Source organism: Physeter macrocephalus, chromosome 14, assembly GCF_002837175.3.
Source record: "Physeter macrocephalus isolate SW-GA chromosome 14, ASM283717v5, whole genome shotgun sequence".
In the NCBI taxonomy this organism is placed as follows: Eukaryota; Metazoa; Chordata; class Mammalia; order Artiodactyla; family Physeteridae; genus Physeter; species Physeter macrocephalus.
In genome coordinates this window covers 116,829,624-116,855,420 of record NC_041227.1, presented here as the reverse complement: position 1 = coordinate 116,855,420, position 25,797 = coordinate 116,829,624, and the positions used below count along the sequence as shown (strand labels likewise).

At 47.2% G+C, this 25,797-nt stretch overlaps 1 protein-coding gene across 1 annotated transcript in view; it reads left to right on the top strand.

The window, feature by feature from the left end:
* Positions 1 to 18,931, top strand: part of STAT5B (signal transducer and activator of transcription 5B) — a 59,314-nt gene extending 40,383 nt beyond the window's left edge. The window contains exons 5-19 of the mRNA XM_055090805.1: positions 1,032 to 1,206; positions 4,755 to 4,885; positions 5,128 to 5,279; positions 5,754 to 5,909; positions 6,330 to 6,509; positions 6,869 to 6,956; positions 7,034 to 7,156; positions 7,839 to 7,931; positions 10,221 to 10,427; positions 11,540 to 11,634; positions 11,741 to 11,871; positions 13,309 to 13,479; positions 17,219 to 17,270; positions 17,533 to 17,640; positions 18,148 to 18,931. Coding sequence (XP_054946780.1) covers positions 1,032 to 1,206; positions 4,755 to 4,885; positions 5,128 to 5,279; positions 5,754 to 5,909; positions 6,330 to 6,509; positions 6,869 to 6,956; positions 7,034 to 7,156; positions 7,839 to 7,931; positions 10,221 to 10,427; positions 11,540 to 11,634; positions 11,741 to 11,871; positions 13,309 to 13,479; positions 17,219 to 17,270; positions 17,533 to 17,640; positions 18,148 to 18,274 — 1,989 coding nt within the window. The 3' untranslated portion in view covers positions 18,275 to 18,931. The remainder of the gene's footprint in view (positions 1 to 1,031; positions 1,207 to 4,754; positions 4,886 to 5,127; positions 5,280 to 5,753; positions 5,910 to 6,329; positions 6,510 to 6,868; positions 6,957 to 7,033; positions 7,157 to 7,838; positions 7,932 to 10,220; positions 10,428 to 11,539; positions 11,635 to 11,740; positions 11,872 to 13,308; positions 13,480 to 17,218; positions 17,271 to 17,532; positions 17,641 to 18,147) is intronic.
* The last annotated feature ends 6,866 nt before the right edge of the window (positions 18,932 to 25,797 follow it).

The window sequence follows — 25,797 nt, the reverse complement described above, 5'->3', positions numbered from 1 at the left end:
GCGTCCGGAGCCTGTGCTCCGCAACGGGAGAGGCCACAGCAGTGAGAGGCCCGCGTACCGCAAAAAAAAAAAAAAAAAAAAAACCAAAAAAAAAAAAAAGAAAATAGAAGACTGGTCTCTGATCTTAACTGACTTGTAACCTTGATGAGATTGCAACCACAAAGCAATGTGAACAAGTGCAAAATAATTTTACCCCAACTGAATTATATTTGAGGAGAGGCATGCTTATATTCAGGTGAGATTACTTAAGAACAGCCTCTGCTCACCCCCCAACCCCGCAACCAGGTGTTGAAGAAATAGATCCAACCAGGGCAGTTCAGTGACTGGATCCGCAAAGCCCTTGTGGATGCCTCCCCTGTCACTTCATTTGGGGTCTCCAGGACACCGCCTGTGGGTGGTTCACCCTCTTCCCTCAGTCACAAGAAGGTCTTGAGGGAGGACACACATGATGTGTGTTCCCACAGCCTTGTCCTCCTCTGTGTCCCCAGCACCTAGCACAGGTGGCATTGGGTCAGTGAGTGACTGTGAAATGAGGGGTCATCATTATTAGTAGGAAAACCCAGGTAACTGAGGACACAGATGATGTGTCACACAGCCTTGTCCCGCACTGTGTCCCCAGCACCTAGCACAGGTGGCATCGCGGCATCGGGTCAGCGAATGACTACGAAATGAGGGGTCATCATCATTAGTAGGAAAACCCAGGTAACTCCTGGGACATGTTGAGTTCTAGTCTCTCCAGAGAGAACCCAGATGGACCCTGTGTGGGATACTCTGGTGGAGGTCAGAAGCTTTCTGCAATACTTTATGAAGATGCCATCGTCTGCCAGGTCTCCTATTGCTCCTCTTTTCCCACTCTACCCCAACTCTCACAAATAACACTTGCAATTCTCTGACTGAAAGTTTAGCTTTTGGCATCTCAGCCCAGTTATAATGTGAGCATCGCCCTTTCCTCGGGACTGTGGCCTAAGGCTTTCTCCCATCCTCCTGCCCAGCTCACTGCTGCCCACACTTTCTCCCTGATCTGTCTCCAGGGTAATTCTCCGGCTGGAAGTCTCGCCGATGCCATGTCCCAGAAACACCTTCAGATCAACCAGACATTTGAGGAGCTGCGACTGGTCACTCAAGACACAGAGAATGAGCTGAAGAAGCTGCAGCAGACTCAAGAGTACTTCATCATCCAATATCAAGAGAGCCTGAGGATCCAGGGTGAGGCTGGTGTAGGAGGGCAGCGTGTGTCTGGGGGACGGGAGTGAGGCCTAGAAAGAAGCTGGTCAGGTTGGAAGAGAACCAGTTCTCCGTTTAGAAGCGTTTACCTCTCTCTGGAGTAGCAGAGAATCATTTGCATTGAAGGCAGTGAAGGAGGCTGAGGCTTTGGAAGGGAAGAAGACAGGCGCTGGCCCTTGGAGAGCTTGGGGTCTCACTCTGGCTACCCATATCCAAGGAGCTCCTGGGCTGTGAGGGAAGACATTTCCTCTTGTGGGAAGGAGCACACAGACTAAGGAAACAGTATCAGCCAGTACTTTATGTGGCAGACATTTTCTAAGTGATGCTTTATTGAAATGTTAAACTTTCTAAGCAGGGAGGGTATTAGGGCCGCTGGGGCTGTGTTTTACAGCCTTTTAATGTTGTTCTGTGTGGTTATTCAGAGAGGCCGTCCTGGGGCAGAGCAACTAGTGCATCTCAGCTAGCCCTTATAGACAAGGGCTCCCCTGCCTGGGATAAATCCTGCTGGCACTTGGGTACAGAGAATTTCAGCATTCAGTCTGGAGGGTGTGGAGCCCCACGAGCGCCCCCTATTGACCTTATAGAATTTGGCAAAAGGTGACTTTAAAAGTAGACCATCAAATGTCGTGGTTTTTTGTTGTTTTTTTTTTAAGCAGAATGTCTTCTTAGAAGCCCATATGATTTAAATTTATTTGTTTATTTATTTATGGCTGTGTGGGGTCTTCGTTTCTGTGCGAGGGCTTTCTCTAGTTGTGGCGAGTGGGGACCACTCTTCATCGCGGTGCGCGGGCCTCTCAGCCTCGCGGCTTCTCTTGTTGCGGAGCACAGGCTCCAGACGCGCAGGCTCAGTGGTTGTGGCTCATGGGGCCAGTTCCTCCGCGGCCTGCGGGACCCTCCCAGACCAGGACTCCAACCCGTGTCCCCTGCATTGGCAGGCAGATTCTCAACCACTGCACCACCAGGGTGACTTTAATCCAGGCGTGCTTTGGAGATGCCAAGGGTGTGATTCCATACCACTAAAATAAAGTGAATATTGCAGTAAAGCAAGTCACGTGAACTTTTTGGTTTCCCAGTGCATATTAAAAGTTATGTTTATCTATACTGTAGTCTTTTGAGTGTACAATAGCATTATATCTAAAAACATTATTTAAAAATACTTTATTGCTAATAAATGCTAACCATCTGAGCCTTCAGCAAGCTGTAGTAGTAATATCAAAGATCAACATCACAAATATAGCAATAATGAAAAAGTTTGAAATATTGTGAGGATTACCAAAATGTGACACAGAGACAAGAAACAAGCAAATGCTGTTGGAAAAATGGCAACCAATACACTTGCTCGACACAGGGTTGCTAAAAGCCTTCAATTTATTAAAAAAAAAAAAAAAGCAGTATCTGTGAAGTGCAATATATTGCAGCACAGTAAAATGAGGTGTACCTGTAGTTTCCTCTCCCTGGTTGCATGCCCAGTTCAAAATCTCAGAGAAGCTTTAGCTCAACCAACGAGCCATGAAAATACACATGCATACACATACCAGGTGCTCCTCTACTGCCATGCCTGTGGGCTCCGTTTTAGAACTGTATTAATACTATTTATTAACTCTGTCCTCCACAGTAGAATATAAATTTGTTGAGAAGGAACTATGTCTTTTATCTCTGTACCCTGAGATTAGCAGAGCCTGAATCATAGCAGGAGTTGAGTAAATGGTGGAGGTCTTCCTCCCTTCTGAATCCATCCCAGACTGCCCCGAAAGAAAGGAAGCCCCTCCTGCTAGATTAGGGAGCGGGACCTTTCAGGCTATTATTTCTACCCAAGGCCGTTGACTGGTTGACAGTACTGATGATCCTATTCTGGGGTTTTCTGTTTCCTATTTGTGAGGTTGGGTTTCGATTCTGGTTTGGGTTTGTCCCCATCGTGCAATGTCAGTTCAGTCTCATTTATCAAGCGCACCCATCAGAAACACAGACTACTGATCTGTCTGTGCAAGGGAAGTCTCAGCTCCCTCCAGTGGAGCAGACAGTTGCCTCAAGTGTCCTGGCGTCCTTCCCAGAAGCTTCTCCAATTTGCCAGGAGAGACCTAAGTGGGTCACTTGCATAAGGAGGCTGGGCCTGGTGTTGGGATCCCCGCCACCTCCCTGTGGGTGGCAGGATTCTGAGGTGGCTCTCCAGATTCTTCTGCTATGTTCCTTACCTGCTCAGTCCCCCGCGGTCGTGTCAGAGCCATATTTCTAAGTTCTCTTCTAGTTCTGGGCTTTCCTGGCTGTCTAGGGTTGCTTTAGTGTGTCCTTAGTTGCTTTTGTGCGTCCATAGGGCAGGGCCTCGGTCAGTGTGACATGGCCGTGAGAGGCCTGCCAGGAACTTGACCAAGACCTGCTGACTGACGCTCTCATCTTCCTGACTCAGCCCCAGTAAAGACCCAGTAAGGACCGTGGGACGTTCCGAAAGCCTACTGGTGGGGGTAGGAATGCCAGCATCTAGGATGGTGATTGCCTGTGGAGGGAGGGATGGGGATGCCGGCAGGGGAGGGTGTACAGGTGCTTAACTGTGGAAATGTTTACTTTCTTAAGCTGGCTTCTTGATACACAGGTGTTCCTTGTATCATCCTTTCTATCAGTACTTGCCTAGGTCTTAAGTATTATATAACAGAGTTTTTGAAAAGGACGTCAGTGAGGCCTCGTTCCCTTATTCCTGCCATCGATGAGATGCCTGACAGCTGGTGGGGAGGGAAGCTGCCTCCCTCTCTTGAGAGAATCTTGCTGCTTTCGTGTCCCCAGCGGCCCTGGACACTCTGTCTCTCTCCCTCTTCCGGTTGGTCTGCTGAGCTCACAGTGACCCAACCTGGACAAACCTGTTAGGCCCCTGCAGCACCTGGAGAAACCGCCCCCTTCCCCGAGGAGAGGCGGCTGCGCTCAGCCCCGCGGAGCAGGGCCTTCCTGATGAGGCTTTGTCCTGTGAGGTTGGGGCTGAGAGCTGCTCCAGCAGCCTTGAATCCTGTCCTGTAACCCATTGACCATGAGGACTGACTCACCTGGAGCTGGTGGTGCCAGGCAGCTTCCTGAGCACTTTCTGTATCACCGTTTATTTAACGTCACAGCAGCCGCTGAGGCAGGTGCCGTGATTCTCCCATTTGACACCTGGGGAGGCTGAGGCATAGGAGAGTGAGGTGATTTGCCCGAGTTCACCCACCTTTTAAACGGCGAGGACACACTTCAGACCAGGCAGGGTGGCTCTAAGCCGGACCCCGCGTGGGGAGAGGAGGGCTGGGTGGGCAGGGAGGCCATGGGCTGGCTCCTCCTCAGCTGTACCCCAAGCTTCCGTCTCCCCACTCCCCAAGGGGAGCTCAGAATCGGGGGGCCAGGGGACGGAGCCCACTCATCTTTGGGCACTATGGCTGTGGAGCCCTGACTGGCCACCTGTCAGCTGTGTCCCCTCCAGGGTTTTGCCTCCAGAACAGGTGAGTGCAGTTCTGCCGGGCTCCCTGCTGGACCCGGGGAGGTCATGGTCGTGGGTGTCCTGTCCCCTCCTCCAGCTCAGTTTTCCCAGCTGGCCCAGCTGAACCCCCAGGAGCGTCTGAGCCGGGAGACGGCCCTCCAGCAGAAGCAGGTGTCCCTGGAGGCCTGGCTGCAGCGCGAGGCCCAGACGCTGCAGCAGTACCGCGTGGTGAGTGGGCTCTGCGTCCCTCACCTCCCGGGCGTGGAGGTGACACCCCGAGCCGAGCCGTCCCGGGGAGCTGAGAGAGGGAGAGAGCCAGGAGGAGAGCGGGACCCAGCAGAGCAGGAGGCCAGAGGCTTCCCCGCTGTGTGGGCGCGCAGGGCAGAGCGGGTCGGCAAGGGGTGAGGGGAGGCCCTGCGGGGCTGTTCTGAGAGCCCAGAAGGGCCGCTCCCCCGCCGCCCGCCCCTCAGGAGCTGGCCGAGAAGCACCAGAAGACCCTGCAGCTGCTGCGGAAGCAGCAGACCATCATTCTGGATGACGAGCTGATCCAGTGGAAGCGGCGGCAGCAGCTGGCGGGGAACGGAGGGCCCCCCGAGGGCAGCCTGGACGTGCTACAATCCTGGTAATGGGTGTGGGGGGCCGGGCGGGGGCGGCAGGGGCTCAGCGTGGTGCCACCGGCTGCTGTCCTGCTCCTGTGTTTACGTGAGCAGCCGGCTCCCTCTGTCGGGGCACAGGTCTTATTTCACCAGTGGTCTGGTTCCTGCTGCAGGCTTTGGTGCCCCCGTCCTGTGCCACCTTCCCCGGGAGGGGCGTCCCTGGGTGAGGGAGTGCGGTGGGGCCAGGTGTGCCGAGTGACGCTCAGGCTGGTTGGACCCAAGTCAGGGTCGCTCCTGTGTGTTTCTTTGTGTTTCTGGAAGGCAGGGCAGCCGTGCTCTGCTCAGTGGACAGGACAGGCCAGGCGGCTAAGGCGCCGAGCCTTCCTGGGGGTGGAGCTGGGTCTGGGCCTTCTCCCCAGCCTGGGAGCCGTCCGGCTTCTGGCCTGGAGGAAGCGGGTGAAGGCTTTGTCCTTCCCTTCGGCCTCGGGGCTCCTGTGCAGGTGTGAGAAGTTGGCGGAGATCATCTGGCAGAACCGACAGCAGATCCGCAGAGCTGAGCACCTCTGCCAGCAGCTGCCCATCCCCGGCCCCGTGGAGGAGATGCTGGCTGAGGTCAACGCCACCATCACAGACATCATCTCAGCCCTGGTGACCAGGTGCTTGCTGCCTCTTGGCCACACCCAGGGCCCCTGCGGTCGGCCTGGGTCGCGGGCAGCAGGGTCTTTACAGACAGGGCGCTCTGGCTGAAACCCTTCCGTCTCTGCCTCACACCCTCTTCCCATCCCCCTCTGCCGCCTGTTGCTGTGGCCTCTTGCTGTTGACCTTGCCCAGTTTCTCTCGTGGACACTGGATGGGCCTGTTCCCTGCAGCCCGTTTCAGCTGTCGAGTTCATCTCACTGCCTCCCCTCCTGCCAGCTCCCCCGACTCGCAGTGGCCCCCCACCCCGGGAGACCGGGGGCTGTGCCACAAGCCCTTCTTTCGCCTGCTGTGCCCCGCGCAAGGCGGCCTCCCCACGCGGAGGGAGGGACCGGAGCGCTGTCCCCTGAGGCGTCACCTGGTCACTTGTGTCCCCGCAGCACGTTCATCATCGAGAAGCAGCCCCCTCAGGTCCTGAAGACCCAGACCAAGTTCGCAGCCACCGTGCGCCTGCTGGTGGGCGGGAAGCTGAACGTGCACATGAACCCCCCCCAGGTGAAGGCCACCATCATCAGTGAGCAGCAGGCCAAGTCGCTGCTCAAGAACGAGAACACCCGCAAGTACGTTGCCCTCGAAATAGGAGGAAAGTGATCCCACCTTCTAGGAAGTTTCTAGGCCTGGCCATTCCTTTGTAGGAGCCCCATTAGCTCTCTGTCCCCTTCTAGCTCTCAGAGAAGCAGTAAGGGTGTTCTTCTGTGAAGAAACTATGATTTAGTAGGGGTGTGTCTAAAGGAAACTTTTTATGTGTTTTATGTACATTTATTTCTTAGATAGATTATGCAGCCGAACCCCCATCTTCTCTTAAATGACTTAAGTGTTTTGACAACCTTCTTTATTTCCTCGTACCCCCGGTATGTCTTCTACCTTGTGTGTGCTGAGACCCTGTATGGGTTTAAAGTTGAGTCTGTCTGATTTGCAGTGATTACAGCGGGGAGATCTTGAACAACTGCTGTGTGATGGAGTATCACCAGGCCACGGGCACCCTCAGCGCTCACTTCAGGAACATGGTGAGGATGGGAAAAGAGGATGAACGAATTTTTCCTAGCTGTTTGAGGGCTTTATCCTCTATTTTTCTCCTTTTCAGTCCCTGAAACGAATTAAGAGGTCTGACCGTCGTGGAGCGGAGTCGGTGACAGAAGAAAAATTTACAATCCTGTTTGAATCACAGTTCAGTGTTGGTGGAAATGAGCTGGTTTTTCAAGTCAAGGTGTGTGTGTATGTGTGTGTGTGTACTTTATATCCCAAAAGAATTGTTTTGATCACAGAGTATCATCTTGTGATAATTTTTTAAATTTAATTTTTATTTTATATTGGAGTATAGTTGATTTACAATGTTGTGTTAGTTTCAGGTATATCTTCTTGTGATTACTGATGAACAGAAGTGAGGAGACCTCATCCTTAGGACTCTGTCTCTTAGATTTTCTTAAGACATGAACAAATAATAAAGAAATGAAATAGCTGGAAATATAGGTAGAAGCGAACCAAGAGAAACATCACTCAGGATGGATCTGAGTACAGTTGTAGTCATTTTAAGACATTTGTTACTTGCTCTTTTTCCCCAGAAATGTCTCCATTCTTCTTCTCTTTTCTCTCTTAGCCTCTAGCTTTGAGAAACTTACTCCATCCTTCAGAAATAGCTAAGAAATAAATAAGAAATACCAAAATGTCACACAGAAATATCTCTTTTAAAAATATCTAAAATTTCTAAGACTGTGCCAGTGTGCAAAGTCTTATTATTCCTGGAGCCCTTCCTGTTCTGTATTCAAGGGTATTCTGTATTTACTGAAACTTGTAGAGAGAATAAACGTGTTGTGATAGGAAAAAAAAAAGGGAAGGAGGGCAGAGCGTGTGGCTGCAGGAGCTCAGCCCTGCTCCTGTGTCTCTTTCAGACCCTGTCCCTCCCGGTGGTGGTGATTGTTCATGGCAGCCAGGACAACAATGCGACGGCCACTGTTCTCTGGGACAACGCTTTTGCAGAGCCTGTGAGTGTATTCCTTGGGCCTGTGGGTCTCAAGATTTTGATACTGGTGTCATGAATCTCTTTCAAGTCTCTTTATCCCCACCAAAAGGCATAGAAGAAAAATACTGTTTTCCTTAGTGGGAGGCAGAGTGGAGAGTATGCGGAAAGTAGAATGAGTAGGGGCTGGAAGAAAGGCCGGTGTTTCAATTCAAGCTCCACCATTTCCTCACTTCTGTGAAAACAGGAAATTCACTTGACCTCTCTGAGTCTAAATTTCCCATAAGTGTCTGCAACACAGGGAGAATAATGCCCCAGAGTGTTGTTTGGAAGATTCATTTAGGTGATACACAGAATGCTTGTTACATAGTCAGTACTCTGTAAATAGTATTTTGAATCGTGGGTGAAACCATGAATGGAATTTGGGACTCCCAGGTTTCTTTTAGAGGTTGTACCTCTCAGGAAGTCACTTAGCTTAGAAGTTGCTTCCTGTCATCTTCTCTCCCATGACTGAGGGTGATATTTAATGTCCTTTGCAAATTTTAGAGTCTGTGATTCATCCCAAGTCTCATGAAGAATGAGATGCTTTGTGTAAAGAAATAAATATGGTTCTGTGGATTTACGCACCCAAATGCTATCTGGTTACCACTCGTGTGCTGCTTGATCATTTTCAAAACATTTCAGTAGGCAGAGTTCCATGTGTTGGCATATTTCCAGTAGAGATTAGTCCACAAAAGCATGATAAAAGGTTATACTTGTTATGTGGGACATGAAAGTATGTCCTCCTCTAATGTGGCTCTAATGTGAAAAGTACAAATTGGCATTTTCAACAGGCCTCTTTAGAGAACAGTATTTTGAATTTCGCAGAAATTCTACGATGCTTGTGCTACAAACCCTGCGTTTGAGGCTCCTTTAAAAAAAATATCTGCCTAAGGAGCTTGAAGACTTGATCCAAAAGAGGATTTGGGATGAACAATAAATTGGAACAGGAAGACAACTGATTCACTGACTGACTAGACATTTAAACAAACAAACAAATAAATAGATATATGTATAGAAATGTATGTGTGTGTATATATAGGAAAGAATGGACGAATGAGAGTCAAAACCCAAGGAAAAAATTAAAAATTAAAATTAAAAAAAATATAAGCCTCCTGGATAGGATTGCCACGTCTGCTCTCATTTCCCTCCCTGTGCATCCACAGATCTCACTCCTCATGTAACTCTGGCATCTCCTGTGATATGTCATTATTATATGTCATTCCTAAAGTATCTTGTGTAAATAAGTAAGCATTTTTAGTTATGTTAATGACTAGTGTACATCTTATGCTGTTTATTTATTTACTTTTAATTTTTTTATTGAAGTATAGTCGATTTACAGTGCTGTGTTAGTTTCTGGTGTACAGCAAAGTGATTCATATATATATATGAATATATGTATATACATTAAGTTATTTCACTTTGAGCTAGAGTTCTTGGCAGAAGGGGTCAAGGGCAAGGATGACACTTGTGCACACATGCACACATTCTCTCTCTGTACCTGGAGAACCAGTCTTGTAGATTTTTTTTTTTTTTTTTTTTGCGGTACGCGGGCCTTTCGCTGTTGTGGCCTCTCCCGTTGCGGAGCGCAGGCTCCGGACGCGCAGGCTCAGCGGCCATGGCTCACGGGCCCAGCTGCTCCACGGCACGTGGGATCTTCCCGGACCGGGGCAATCGGCAGGCGGACTGTCAATCACTGTGCCACCAGGGAAACCCAAGTCTTGTAGATTTTGACTCCCTTTGAGTGTCAGAGCCAGACCTTGGTCATGTTTTGTTTTCGTGGCTGTTAGAAAGTAGGATTGGGCAGAAATAGAGACACAGATGCAGAGAACAAACGTATGGACGCCATGGGGGGTAAGTGGTGGTGGTGGGGGGATGAATTGGGAAATTGGGATTGACATATACACTAATATGTATAAAATAGATAACTAATAAGAACCTGCTATGTAAAAAAATAAATAAAATTATAAATAAATAAGAGAGTGAGAGAATGATTAAAAAAAAAAAAAGAAAGTAGGATTGCACTGTATGTCCAGCAGCTCATTTACAGGACACCACAGATAGCCCGAGGTTACCTTCTAAGTTGTGTGTGAAGGTGGTAAAATGGAACCTTCCAAATTTCACAGAACTGCATACCCCAAGGAAGTCTGAGTTTATCCTCAGGCTCAGCCAGACAAGTGTTTGTAACTCCATCCAGCCTGCCATTCTTTTGCAGGTTGAGGGACTAAATCATGCAACTGTTTTCTCCTAAGGTTCTGACTTCTCTCCCCTTCAGGGCAGGGTGCCGTTTGCGGTGCCTGACAAAGTCCTGTGGCCGCAGCTGTGCGAGGCGCTCAACATGAAATTCAAGGCCGAAGTGCAGAGCAACCGGGGCCTGACCAAGGAGAACCTCGTGTTCCTGGCGCAGAAGCTGTTCAACAGCAGTAGCAGCCACCTCGAGGACTACAACGGCATGTCCGTGTCCTGGTCCCAGTTCAACAGGGTGAGGGATGCCACGCTCTGCAGTTAGATCGGCCCCTGCAAACCAGATCCCTCAGGAGCCTCCCTGCCCTCGGCCCTCATTCCTCATGTCTCTAATATGACATGCCCGTGGTAGTAGGAAGCTTCTGAATAGATGGACAACCACATACTTTTTTATGTAGAAAATTATGTTTGACTATATCAGCAAATTGGGCCTTGCATGCGGCTAGTGCATTTTCTTCCTTTGTAAAGGAAACCGCAAAGCAAACGGCAGCGTAACTCATGAGAAGTAAGGCTTTCGTGATGATGAAAACTCCGTGGCTCTGTCCCCTTGACTCTCTGATGTTCCTTGATGTAATGCAAAGTCAAGCTCCCGTGGGACCCTCGGCCCTCAAAAGAGGATGCTGATGAAGGAAACTTTGCCTCTAGCATCTGGTAGTTCAGATGTCACCCGTCACGTCTCTGATTAGAAACTGAACTTTCATGTCTTTGCTTACGCCCCCCACCCTCACCGCACGTGCCCTACTTCAGAGATCTCACAGTCTCTGAATGGAACTCTTTTAAATGGTCATGTGCTAACCAGCTGGCTAACAGGTTCACTGGTGGTCAGAGGAGGTTTGATAGGGAAGCGGGAGGCCTAGGTGGTCTGTCTTTGCCATTGCAGTACGGCTCCTGCCTTCCACCGGAATCAGATCACTGTGTTTTGCTGATAATTGTTGGTAACACCCGTATGATGGAGTGCTCTCTGTGGCCTCACGGTGTGATCTGATCCCGTTCAGATTTACAGGTTTCTCAGAAGCTCCCAGGAGATGGTGCTGTTGCTGGTCACAGACCACACATCAAAACCAGCAAAGGACTAGTCAGCCTAGAAACAGGGGAAAGTATGTGTAGCCAGGGTCCACTGGGTGTTGGTAATTGCTCTGTGGTGTTTTCCCCTTCTTCCGTCTTTTCCCCTCTATTCTGTTTTTGGGTTGTAGGACCATTTGGTCAAACTCAGGTAGGCGTGTATATTTGTATGATTCTGACAACGTAGATGTTGTTTTCCATTTAATTTTTCCAGTTAAAGTATATACAGGTAATAATATCCCAAGTGTTACTTTTGCCTTCTGTGTTCACTGTTGTATCTCCAACCAGGAGAATTTACCAGGACGGAATTACACTTTCTGGCAGTGGTTCGACGGTGTGATGGAAGTGTTAAAAAAACATCTCAAGCCTCATTGGAATGATGGGTGAGAATCGGCGTTTGTTAAGTCAGCAGTAGGGTAGCAGCAAGGTCTTTTTTCTGGCATGAAAACATCACACTCTACTTTTGCTCCTTTGGCCTCTGTGATCCAGGGCTATCTTGGGTTTCGTGAACAAGCAACAGGCCCACGACCTACTCATTAACAAGCCTGACGGGACCTTCCTGCTGAGGTTCAGTGACTCTGAAATTGGTGGCATCACCATTGCTTGGAAGTTTGATTCTCGTGAGTACCCCTCCCTTTTTAAGACATATCTTGGCTCTGGTTAGGTGCTTTTGTTGCAAAATTACTTTAATGATTTATTGAGGACTTATTATTCCTGGGCACGAGTACTAATTATGGGAAGCAGAAATGTATAACCATGACACAGCTGCAGCTTGTGTAAAATCTTATTATGGGAAACACAATTACTAATTTTTTTTTTTTTTTTTTTTTTGCGGTATGCGGGCCTCCCTCTGTCGCGGCCTCTCCCGTTGCGGAGCACAGGCTCCGGACGCGCAGGCTCGGCGGCCACGGCTCACGGGCCCAGCCGCTACCGCGGCACGTGGGATCCCCCCGGACCGGGGCGCGAACCCGGTTCCCCTGCATCGGCAGGCGGACGCGCAACCACTGCGCCACCAGGGAAGCCCACAATTACTAATTTTGAGAAACACAGATGTACGGCCCGACATATGGCTACATGTGATGCAGTATCCTGTCCAAAATCTCAGCTGCTTCCCTTTTGAAATGTTTGCCTTCCTATTACTCAAACTTGAGCTTATTTCAGTAAAGAATTACTCTGTTGTTTGGAGTCGTTAGAGTGGAAATAATATGCTATTTTCATTATTCCTTTATCCTAACGTAAGGATACTGCCATTGATCATTTCCATCCAAGAATGTTATTTCTTTCCTCTGACTCTCACGGTAAGACAAGAGTAGCTTGCTAGCTTTTTGTGACTTAAAGATTTTAATAGCTTTTAATAACTCTCATGCACCCTCTGACTATGGACACACTTCCTATCTCTTTTACATACTTTTGTACAGGGAATTAGGGGCTGGAGTCAGCAAGAAGTTTCTTCTAGGGAGGGACAGAATACTGTTTGAACTGGAAACTACCTGAGTTCATTAGATCTCTAGGAAAGTGGTATATGCGTTACCTGCTTATCTACCCATGACTTTTAAAAACTACTTAATCGGGCTTCCCTGGTGACGCAGTGGTTAAGAATCCATCTGCCAATGCAGGGGATACGGGTTTGAGCCCTGGTCCGGGAATATCCCACATGCCGCGGAGCAACTAAGCCCGTGCGCCACAACTACTGAGCCTGTGCTCTAGAGCCCACGAGCCACAACTACTGAAGCCCGCGTGCCTAGAGCCCGTGCTCCACAACAAGAGAAGCCACCGCAACGAGAAGCCCTCACACCACAATGAAGAATAGACCCCGCTTGCCGCAACTAGAGAAAGCCCGCATGCAACAACAAAGACCCAGCGCAGCCAAAAATAAATAAATTAAAAATATATAAATTTTTTTAAAACTACTTTATCTACAGCCTATGGTAATTTTTAAATGGAGATTTTTACTGGGGCAATTTTAATGGAGAGCTTTATTTGTAGTATATTTGGGTTTTAAGATTTCCTGTTCAGAAATCATATTTAGACTATGATTATTCTGTTCTTTGATCTAGAGGAAAGAATGTTTTGGAATCTGATGCCTTTTACCACCAGAGACTTCTCCATCCGGTCCCTGGCTGACCGCTTGGGAGACCTGAGTTACCTTATCTACGTGTTTCCTGACCGGCCAAAAGATGAAGTGTACTCCAAATATTACACCCCAGTTCCCTGCGAGCCTGCCACTGGTAACAATGTTCGCATTCTGATTTGGTTTCGTTGTGATTTTGGTTTTGTTTTAGGTGTACGTGTGTGTCTCTGTGTGTGTCAGTGTGTCTGTCTGGCATGAAAATCTACGCAGTTAACACTCAGTTGTTGCTGTTTGAGCTTTATCCAGGGCAGATGTAAATCCTGGGCTCTTTTCTTCAGTTATACAAAAAACACATCAGCCGCCAACCGCAAATATCAAATTGAAGGGAATAAATTGCTTTTAATACAAGCTTAGATCAAACAAAATTAGGAAGGTAAAATTTTGTTTTTCAAAACAGAGATGGTTTTATTGTTTTCTGAGAATAAAAGTATTATGTATTTATTGTAAAATTCCAGAAAAGTATAGAAAAGAAAATAGATATCGCACAACATTTCTTATCTCATCAACGTAAACAATTTAGTGAATGTTCTTCCAGTCGACGTAGATATGTATTCTGTCACTCAGTCACCAGAGGCTTATTAAGCACTTCCTGTGTGGGGTTGCAATCTAATGGCAGAAGGAAGACAATAAACAGGTAAACAAATAAATGTATCTAGTGATGGACACTATGAAAACAAATAAGGTGAAGGGATAGAGAAGTGACGGCGGGGTGGGGGGCTGCGGCGCGGCACAGCACTTCACTCGAGTGATCAGGGAAGGCTCCCCTGAGGAGGTGACATCAGAGTAGCCCTGAATGAAGTGAGGAAGCCACACATAGATCTAGAGAGAACATTTTAGGCCGAGAGAACAAGAGCAGAAACACTGAGGTGGGAGTGAGGTTGGCATGTTTAGAAAACCTCACGAGGAGGCTTCCCTGGTGGTGCAGTGGTTAAGAATCCGCCTGCCAATGCAGGGGACACAGGTTTGAGCCCTGATCCGGGAAGATCCCACATGCCACGGAGCCACTAAGCCCGTACGCCACAACTACTGAGCTTGCCCTCTAGAGCCTGCAAGCCACAACTATTGAGCCCGTGTGCCACAACTACTGAAGCCTGTGCACCTAGAGCCAGTGCTCTGCAACAAGAGAAGCCACCGCGATGAGAAGCCCGCGCACCACAACAAAGAGTAGCCCCCGCTCACCACAACTAGAGAAAGCCCATGCGCAGCAACGAAGACCCAACTCAGCCAAACATAAATAAATAAATTAATTAATTTTTAAAAAAAGAAGCACGTGCACCCAACGAAGAGTGGCCTCCGCTCGCCGCAACTAGAGAAGCCCGTGCGCAGCAGCAAAGACCCAACACAGCCAAAAATAAATAAATTAAATAAATACATTTATTTAAAAAAAAAAAAAACACCTCACGAGGACCCGGGAGGCTGGAGCTGGATGAGCAGGGGAGAAACGGTGGGACATGAGGGCAGAGCAGTAGGAGGGACCAGATCGTGTCGGGTTTGGGTTATACCATACGTCGTCATTTGTGACCTGATTATTTTTTCACTTAAAAATATATCACAGGCAGAGTTACAGGTTAGTAAATATAAACTTACAGCATCGTTTTGACAATTGCATAGAATTCCATTGTATGGTGATCCTATGTTGGTTATTTAAGATACTTAAAATTTAAGTTATTCACAGTTTTTTTTTGGTTACTATTGAGATAACCTGGTACACGCATCTTGTTCTACTGTTTCCTTAGGACAAATCCCTAAGGTAGAATTTGTGTCAAGGGGTATATACTTTTCAAGCATTTGGACACATCTGTCCAGAGTTGCCCTCCAGAAAGTGGAATTCGTTTTCACTCCCACAGACGTCTGTTTGAGTATCTGCTTCTCCATCCTCCTCCTGCCAGTGATAGTGTCTCTTAAGCAGTTTCATGTTTGCCAGTCTGATAGGCATAAAAATGATAATCTTAGTTCTTATTTTCATTTCTTTGATTCTAGGTAAGGTCGAAACATCTTTTCATATAAAGATAATAATAACAATAATAAATAGAATAATAATAGCAGCTAACATTTGTTGAAGGCTTACTTGCATACCAGACACTTTTCTGAGCACATTTCAAATAGTTTCTCATTTAATCCTCAAAACAGGTCTGTGAAGTAGGCACTGTTACCATCCCCATGTTACATTTGAGGAGCTGAGGCACAGAGGAGTGAAATAAATTGCCAGAGATATCACAGCTAGGAAGAGGCCAAGCCAGGGTTTGAGCTCAGTCTAGCCTGTACTTCTTAACCTCCACATTGTTGGCCATTTGTATTTTTTCTGTGAAGTACGTTCCTATTCCTTGCTCGTTTTTCTTTTGGAGTTCCGTTTTTTCTTAATAATATGCAAGTGTTTTTTTATATAGTAAATAAAGCTTTTATTATTATAGCAGAGATTTTTCTCAGTGTGTCATTGTTCTTTTAACATTTAGGTTTTATTTTGCTGAAGTGCAAAGACTTGTATTTTCTATATAGCCCAATCTATTGACCTTTTTCCTTTATAGATTCTGCTTTTTGTATCATGCCTTCCCACCTGGTTATATTTCTAGGTGGGGAAATAAGCCAAAATATTTTTAGACTTATGTGGTATTTTGGATTAAACCTACCACTGCTTCTTTTTGTTAGCACAACTAATCTAGATTTTTCAATCCTATTTTTACAGCATTTCTTTGTTTTTTTATCTTTTCTGCCATTCTGTAAAATTCTCTGTAGACCATAAAGAACAAAAAGCATGAGGTATTATGAAAAGGCAGCTCCTGACATTTGAAGCCCCAGTAGAAGCAGGTCAGGATGACAAGCAATGTGTGACCCACGGAGCAGTTCATTCTCTTGGGCTGAGTCATCCTTCTGACCTCAGCGGAATCTTCATTGTCTGATATAGTTAAGCTTATACTTATTTCCATATTTACACACCCAGGAAACAAGACTTCATTCACCGACTTCAGACCATCACATTCCTACTACCTACTTAGCTGGATTTCCATAATCAGCCTTTTGAAAAGGTAACTCTAGCTTATCTGCTAGGTTATCCCTAGCCTGCCAGTCCCAGTGGGGATGCTGTGGAGAGTGAGACACAGCAGCAGCTTTCTTTTTAACCAGCCACACAGCAGAGACAGCACCCACTGGGAGGCAGGACCATCAGATTACCCCCGAGTGCAGAAACCCCACGAAAAGAGCACGCAGACACCTGACAGAGTGACATTCCCTCTCCTAAAAGGGTAGAAGCTCAGAACGAGGGTAGCTCCCGGGATCCTCAAGTCAAATTAATTTCCCTCTAATGCTTAGATTTTTCCGCATGACCCCTAGTAAGTGTCGGTACACCTTCCACGTGAAAACCTCCAGAGATGAAGAAATCAGTTCTTCCCGAGACTGTTTCGGGGAGTTCCAGTGATAACAGCGTTCTTCCTTATTTGAATGAGAATTTGTCCTGTTGCGACCTCCTCCTGTTGGTCCTCGTTTTGTCCCCTGTCTTTCTGCATCTGTGACTTTAAACTTTTTAAGATATGTTTTCTTTTTACAGTTAGTATGCAGTTAATGTTTGATTTAGATTTGTCTTGAGGTATATCTTTCCTGTGGTTTGAAGAATTAATTAACACCTCCAAGCCGACTTGGAAGCTGTCTTACCTTGCCGTGTCAGTATTGAGGCTTCTCCTCTACTGGGTCTTCCTAACGGATTAAAAGATGTGCTTATACTGGAGCCTAAGATAAAATGAGGCAGTTGTGTCTCATCCTAAGAGAAGATGGGATTCTTAAGGGAGACTGCATTTTCATTTCATTTGAGAACTTTGGTTTTCATCACTCTTCCCCCTCGGCAGCTAAAGCAGTGGACGGATACGTGAAGCCACAGATCAAGCAAGTGGTCCCTGAGTAAGTGTCCCGGGTCCAGCTCTGGTCTCTTGCTGCCTCTCTTCTCCTCTCACCCCCCCACCTGGCTCTCCTCACCCCTCACCGCCGCCCCTCCTGGGGAGGGAGCTGGGCTTGGTCACCAGGGCGTCGCTACCCAGGGCCCCGCTCCCGCGGCCAGAGCCCCAGGCTCAGCGGGCCGCTCTGTCCTTCCGCACCTGAAAAAGACACGAAGGTGGCCCCTGAGCCCCTCCCCGCTGAGGCTGTGCTCTGCTTCCTCTCGCAGGTTTGTGAGCGCCTCTGCGGACTCTGCCGGGGGCAGCGCCACCTACATGGACCAGGCCCCCTCCCCAGCCGTGTGCCCCCAGGCTCATTATAACATGTACCCACAGAAGTAGGTTGTGTTCTCCTGGGGCTCCGTGGGGAGGAACTGGGCAGCCGGAGGGCTGGTGGGCAAGGACTCCAGAGCTCCTCTAGGTCTGAGACCACCCAGGCCAGGCCGGGCTCCGGCACATGCCCAGGTGGGAGGGAGAGATTCCACCAGTAGATGTTGGTAGTTTAGAGTGGGGTTGGGCAAACGTCACCTGCTCCCCTCTCTTAAAGTGGAGATTTTTCTGGCTCTGTATAAGGACCAGGGGGGGTTTAGGTGTGTGCGGGCAGCCAGCGTTAGGGGCAGGTAGGCTGGGTATTTTAGTCCGAGTCACTCTGTCCAACCAGCTAGCAAAGGACTCTGCCCCCCGGCTTCAGGTCAGAGTGCTGCTTTCCCGCGAGGCCTGGGCCGAGGGTACAGGCGGTCGGTCTTGACCGCTCACCTGGTGGGGTGCGGGGGGGGTCTCTGCTGCTCTTCACTGGCCTCTGGCAACCTTTCCCTCCCCGTAACCTCTCCTCTTTCCCGCCCAAGCCCTGACCCCGTCATCGACAACGATGGGGACTTCGATCTGGACGACACGATGGACGTGGCGCGGCGCGTGGAGGAGCTCTTAGGCCGGCCTATGGACAGTCAGTGGATCCCCCATGCGCAGTCGTGACCCCCCGTGGCCACCTCCAGCTTCTTCATCCTCGCCAGAGGAGTTACTTTTGTGGATGTTTTAATTCCATGAATCGCTTCTCTTTGGAAACAATACTCATAATGTGAAGTGTTAATACTAGTTGTGACTTTAGTGTTTCTGTGCATGGTGGCACCAGTGAAGGGAATGTGAGTGTGTGGGTGTGGGTGAGTGTGTGAGATTGCACGTTGGGCTGTTTCTTCCCCTTGCTGTCCGGAGTTTAGCTGCAGCACTGGGGCCACAAACAGAGGCTGTGGTTGTTTTAACCTTGTGCAGAAAGGCAGTTAGTTCCATGAACCCTGGAACTTGGCCACGTGTTTTGAGGGTGACTGAACTTTGACATGTGGCTGTTCAAGTGAGAGAAGGACAGAGGGAGGTGAAAGCACCTCGTGTCTGGTGAGTCTTTGTCACTGTGTCTGCCAAGCCATTGATACATAAACATGATTGTCTCCACTTTTCTTCTGAAACGTAGAAGCTGCCTTTTCACAAAGAAAACCAGTCCTCCCTCCTTCCGTGTCCCCCAGTTCCCGTTTTCCTCGGTAGGGATGGGAGAAGGGGGGACATACAACAATCGCTGGGGCAAGGGAAGATATGGGTTTTCTGATGGGTAGTGGCTTTTCAAATAACCCGTAACCCGTCTAAATGTTCTCTGCCTCTCCCGCTGACTCCCAGCCCCCGTGGAGTTGCCGCTTAGTTCCTATGTGTGTACGCATGTGCAGACACGTTTGATGAAGTAGAGGAAAGAAAAGAGAGTCGCATAACTAGAGCTTACAGTGTTGATGTCCTTGGTGTCGTGTCCAGAGTGGACGGCCCAGCGCGGCTCGCACGCGCTGAGAACGTTGCCTTGTTACCCGGGAGTGGCTGTCCGGTCTGCCTGTCCTTCCTCTGTGCTGGTAGAGGCACAAGCGAGGCTTTCCAAAGGCTTATTGATAACGGCTTTTTGCAAAGGTTGAATGGTGTTTTTGTTTCCAAATTGGGACTTGTTTTTCCCTTCCCACCCTAATTTGACATCAGAATTCTTTCTTCCTGCATCAGGTCCTGTGCCATTGAGACGCAGGTCACCTCTTTTCCCTTCACTGTTCGCACACCATGTCTTGGGGAGTGGGTGGCAGGAATGTGGGCTGAACCCAGGACCAGTGCGTTGCCACCCTGGTGCAGGGTGCTGGGCGTCGGCATTGGTAATTTGGGGAAATGCAGTCAGCGAGTTTGCTGAGAAGTTTGCTTTGCAAAAACGAAGCAAAACCAAAAATCCTCGGCGTAACTTTATCCAAAGTTTGTTCCGTAGCTTTACACCAGGAGGAAGGAATGGGCCATGGCAGGCAGGTGGGAAGAGGGGGAAGCAGGTATAACTTTGGGGTTAGGCCTGTAAGGTCACCCCCAGCCCCCCTCCAAAAGAAGGGCCTGACCACACCCAGGAGAGAATGGCCCTAAACACATTATTTTTATACATGTGAGTAAATAAACATATTTTTTTTACAAAAATAACTTCTGAATTTATCAGTGTTTTGATGTTAAAGGAAAATATTCCTCTGTAGTAAATTATTTATTGAAAGAGGACTTTTTACAAGCTGCTCTTTGCCCTAGCTTGGTTTCATACACTGATTTATTTTTCTGTGCTGGGCAGTAGACCGTCTCTGCCTCTGAGGAGCAGGCTGACTCCTCCATGGATACCAGCACCGACGCAGGATGCTGCGAAGCCCCTTACGTCCCCTCAAGATTTGGTTAAAATCCCCCCTGAGGTTGGGAGTGTTGGGGAAAGGTAGAAAGGAAGCCTGGCTGCTCCTGGACTCAGAGAGACCTCTCGTGCCCGACACCCGGGCACCCTGAGTGCTGGCCCTGGTTGTCCCAGCAGCCCTGGGGGCAGGGATTGACACACTTTCAGATGAGCAGTGGGCCTAGCCGCAGGCGTGCCGAGGGCAGAGCTCTCACTGCGTAGTTAGCACTGGGGTTGGGGGGACGGGTTCCCAAGAGAGTGGCTGCCCCGAGCCTGGGGTTCCCGCGCACGTCCAGTGGCTGAGCTGTCCTCCGTTCTCCTGAGGCTATGCCTGTAGATGGGAGAGATTTTTGACTGAAAGGTGCGCTCGCTATCTGCATGTATCTTCTCTCTTCTCCCTGTTCTGCAAACCACAAGGAGAGGTGACGGCAAGTCCTGACCGCCTCAGCCTCTCACTCGCTCCCAGACACACACATGCACGTACGTCATCAAAATGTTTCAGTGTGTGGCATGTGCAGGGCTTCGTAGGGGGTGGGAGGGAGACTAAAAGTGAGTATAACTTAAAATGGAAACATACTTTTTATAATTTTTCTTTATAAAGCATCGTGAAATTATTTCAGATACAGATTTTAGTGTTGAGGCAGGTTAGTATATCGGCACCAAAAAAGTATTGTGTACAATTTGGGGCAGTCACAAAACTGTGTATTTTATGTTACAATAAATACTTCCTCTAAATGGACAATATTGAGTCCTCTTTTAATTTTTTTCCATCAGGTGGTGAGACAGAGTGGCTTTCATAGGGAAAAATTTGAAATCATCGGTGTGACTCTGAAAAGAGGAACTAGTTGGGCATTGGCTGCCTCAGAGTGTGTGTGTCACCAGCTTTGATGGCAAATGGGGGCATTTCTTACCTTCCTGTTCACGTGAGGTTTTGAAAATTAGAATGATAAGTCTTTTATCTCCTATTCCTGTTAGAAAGTGCATCCTTAAAATTCAGCACATTTAGAGTGCCTTCCCTGAGCCAGGCTTGTGTATGGGATGAGAAATCATTCCTGCCCTCAAGAGGATTGCAGTCTGGGAATCCACGCGCCCTGCAGCCCGCGCCACAACTAGAGAGAGAAAACCCGCACGCCACAACGAAGAGCCCACGCGCTGCAACGGAAGATCCCACATGCCTCAGCGAAGATCCCGAGCGTCACAACTAAGACCCAACGCAACCAAAAAATTAAATAAAATAAATTTAAAAAGAAAGGAGGAGGAAAGGAAGGGAGGGAGGGAGGAAGGAAGGAAGAAAAGAAAAGAAATGGGTAAAGATACAGCTGGGAGGAACTCTCTCAGGGTCAGAACAAATCTCAAATACCGACCTTTGAAACTATCCCTTCAAAGAAGCCTGAATTTGATTAGATCAATTTGTGGAGCCATTTATTCCCCAGGGCATTGTTGAAAAATACAGCAATCAGCCAACAACTAGTGTAGTTTAACAGCTGGGTGTGGTCAGAGAAAGAGACAAGGAGAGATCTGTGCAAATCACTGTCCTGCTAGGGTGACTGTGGGCAAAACTCCCCCCTAAGTAGCAATATCAGAGGCTTCACACTGTGTGTGTGGGTAGGCAGTGGGGAGCAGATAGACTCACTAACATAATCCTGCCACTCACTAAACAAGGAAACTGGTTTACGTGGACAAGAAACAAGGAATTGCTAAACTGGTTTCCAAGGTGGCTGCACCATTTTACATGAGGGTTCTGATTTCTCTACATTCTTGCCAACACTTGTTATTTTCTGACCTCTGATTATAGCCATCCTAGTGGAGTGTGACATGACTTGAGTCAGTTTTAATTTGCATTTCCCTGATGACTAATGGTGTTGAGCAGCTTCATCAGAAGCCCTGGAAAATTCACAAATATATGGAAATTAGACAGTACAGTCCTACATAAAGAAATGAAAAAGAAAAATAAAGTTGAAGTAGTCACACTTACCAATTTCAAAACTTACTACAAAGAAACAGTAATCAACAAAGTGTGGTACTGGCATAAGGATAGACCTATAGATAAGTGGAATAGAATTCAGAGTCTAGAAAGAAGCCAATGTGTCTATGGTCAACAAATTTTTGACAAGGGTGCCAAGAGCCTTCAATGGGAAAAGAATAGTCTTTTCAACAAATAGTGCTGGGACTACTGGATAGCCAAAGTGAAAGAATGAATTTGGAACCTTACCTTACATCATACATAAAAATTAAAAATGGATCAAACATCTAAACGTAAGAGCTAAAGCCATATAAAACTCTAAGAAGAAAACAGAGCGCTTCATGATGTGGGATTTGGCAATGATTTCTTGGCCAAGACACCAGAAGCATAGGGAGCAGAAGATAAACTGGACTTCATCAAAATTAACTTTTGGGAATTCCCTGGTGGTCCAGTGGTTAGGACTCGGTGCTTTCATTGCAGGGGCCCAGGTTCAATCCCTGGTTGGGGAACTAAGGTCCTGCAAGCCGCACCATGGTGCAGCCAAAAAAATTAAAAAATAGAAAAACTTTTATGCTTCAAAAGACACTATTAACAGAGTGAAAAGGCAACCCACAGAATGGGAGAAAATATTTGCAAATCGTATGTCTGATGGGGGTTAATAGCCAGAATATATAAAGAACTCCTCAACAACAACAAAAAACTTAAATGGGAACATGACATGAGTAGACGTTTTTCCAAAGATATACAGGTGGACAACAAGCACAGGAAAAGATGCTCAGTTGTAAGGGAAATGCAAATCAAAACCACAATGAGATACCACTTCTTACCCATCAGGTTGGCTATTATAAAAAACAAAAACAGGGACTTCCCTGGTGGTACAGTGGTAAAGAATCCACCTTCCAGTGCAGGGGCGCGGGTTTGATTCCTGGTCTGGAAACTAAGATCCCACATGCTGCGGGGCAACTAAGCTTGCATCTCAAAGAGAGAGCCCGCGTGCCGCAAACTACAGAGCCCACGCGCCCTGGAGCCCGTGGGCCACAAGTAGAGAGAGAAAACCCGCACACCACAACTAGAGAGAAGCCCACGTGCTGCAACGGAAGATCCCGCACGCTGCAACTAAGACCCGACACAGCCAAAAAAATTAAGAAAATAAATAAAATAAATATATTTTTTAAAGGCAGCCTTATTGAGCCATGTCAAAGATTAAAAAAAAAAAAACAGAAAACAGCAATTGTGGTAGGGGATGTGGAAAAATTGGAACCCTTGTACATTGGAGGCAGGCATGTAAAATAGTGCAGCTGCTGTGAAAACAGTATGGTGGTTCCTCAAAAAATTAAACATATGAATTACCATATGATCTAGCACTTCCCCTTCTGGGAATATACCCAAAAGAATTAAAAGCAGAGATTCAAACAGATATTTGTACACCCGTGTTCATAGCAGCATTATTCATAATAGCCAAAAGGTAAAAACAGAAGTCCATCAATGAATGAATGGATAAATGTGGTATATACATACAACTTATATTTTTTAAGGAAGGAAATTCTGACATGCTACAACGTGGATGAATCCTGAAGACATTATGCTAGGTGAAATAAGACAGACACAAAAGGACAAATATTGTAAGATTCCCCTTATATTAGGCACCTAGAGTAGTTAAATTTATAAAGACAGAAAATAGGATGGTGGTTGCCAAGGAATGGGGAGTTATTGTTTCATGAGTACAGAGTTTCAGTTTGGAAAGGCGAAAAATTTTGGAGAGACGTGATGGTGATGGTTGCACAACAATGTGAATGTACCTAATGCCACTGAAGTGGATACCTAAATATGGTTAAAATGGTAACCCATGTATGTTTTACCACAATAAAAAATGGATCCAAAAAAAATGGATCAGAGACCTAAATGTAAGAGCTAAGATTATAAAATTATTGGAAGAAAACATAAGGGTAAATCTTCATGACCTTGGATTTGACAATGAATTCTTAGATACAACACCAAAAGCACAAACAGCAAAAGAAAAAATAGGTGGTTGGACTTCATCAGAACTAAAAATTTTGTGCTTCAAAGGACACTGTCAAGAAAATGAAAAGATAACACAAAAGATGGGAGAAAATATTTGCAAATCATATATATCTGATAGGGGACTTGTATGTAAAATATATAAAGAACTCTTACAACTTAATAATAAAAAGCCAAGTAGTCCAATTAAAAAATGCGTAAAGAAGCTGAAAAGACGTTTCTCCAGAAAAGTATACAGACGGCCAATAAACACATGAAAAGATGCTCGACATCATTGGTCATCAGGAAAATGCAAAAACTGACTCAGATCACTTCACACCCCACTAAGATGACTATAATCAAAAGGTCAGATAATAACAAGTGTTGACAAAGATGTAGAGAAACTAGGACCCTCATATACTGGTGGTGGGAATGTAAAATGGTGACGCCACTTTGGAAATCAATTTAGCAGTTCCTTAAACAGTTGAACCGTTACTACACGACCCCGACATTCCACTCAATGGAACGCAGTGAATCCCTTGCATTCCATTTTTATGCAAGAAAATATATGTCCACAGAAAAATGTGTACATTCATAACAGCATTTTACATAATAGCCAAAGAGTGGAAATGACCCAAGTGTCCATCAACCGATCAATGGATAAACAAATGTGATACATCCATACGATGAAACATTATTTGGCGATAAAAAGGAATGAACTACTGGTACACAGTACCACATGGAAGAACCTTGAAAACATGCTAAGTGGAAGAAGCCAGACTCAAAAGACCACATGTTATATGATTCCATTTACAATGAAATGTCCAGAATAAGCAAATGTATATATAGAGAGAGTAGATTTGTGGTTGCTTAGGGCTGGGGGCGGGGAGGTGGGAAGGGATTGGGAGGTGATAGCTAAAGGGCCTGGGATTGCTTCTGTGGTGATGAAAATGTTATAAAATTGACGGTCGGTGTTGCACATACCTATGAATATACTAGAGACCACTGAATTGTATACTTCAAGAGCTCAGCTGTGAGAAGAAGAGAGACTGCAAGATGGAGAGGCAGGTGAGGGTGAAGGGAAAGGTTTCAGTGTCTGAGAGCCTGGGTCAAGGGCACAGGTGGAGAGAGGGCTTAACTACGGACAGCAGAAGAACCTCATTCTGAGCACAGCTTCTCAAGCTTTTCAGTAGGATGGGGGAGCCGAGCTCCATCGGGCACCTTATTCCCAGGTGCAAAACTCCCTCCTGCCATAAGGATGGGAGAAGTTTGTGTTTCCTTGGGATAAAGCCAATAAGCTAACACAGGTGGCGACCTCAATTACCAGGTAGTTATCTTGCGAACAGGTGTTAATGGGTTGTGTCTGCCTGGCTCTGGCTTTAAAAGGGAGTGAGATTCTTTTCTGTCTGCAGTCCCAGCAGATTGCCTGTGATGTGTCACACTCCGCTTTAACACTTATTCAATAACAAAAGTATTTTCTTCCTCTACTACCTTTGTGGAGACCAATTCTGGATTGGAAAAAATTTTTGCTTTTTAACGGTTCTCAAGTTTGCACCTGCTCCAGGATGGGGGCACCCCACTCCCGGCTCAGGCTGATATGAGTCTGAGGACCGCGATACTCTTGGCCCTAACTTCCCTCCATCTGCCAGCTTGGGCCAGCTCCCAGCACAGCGGCCCTTAGGCAACCTGCCCCTTTAAGAGCCCCCCCTTCCCAGCTCCTCCCTCAGGCCCAGTGGCCGGATTTCCTGGTTCAGGCCCAGCCCTTTAAAGCTGTGGCTCCATCCTTCTGGCCTGCTGTGTACTGAGGCTGTACGGGAGCGCTTGAGGGGG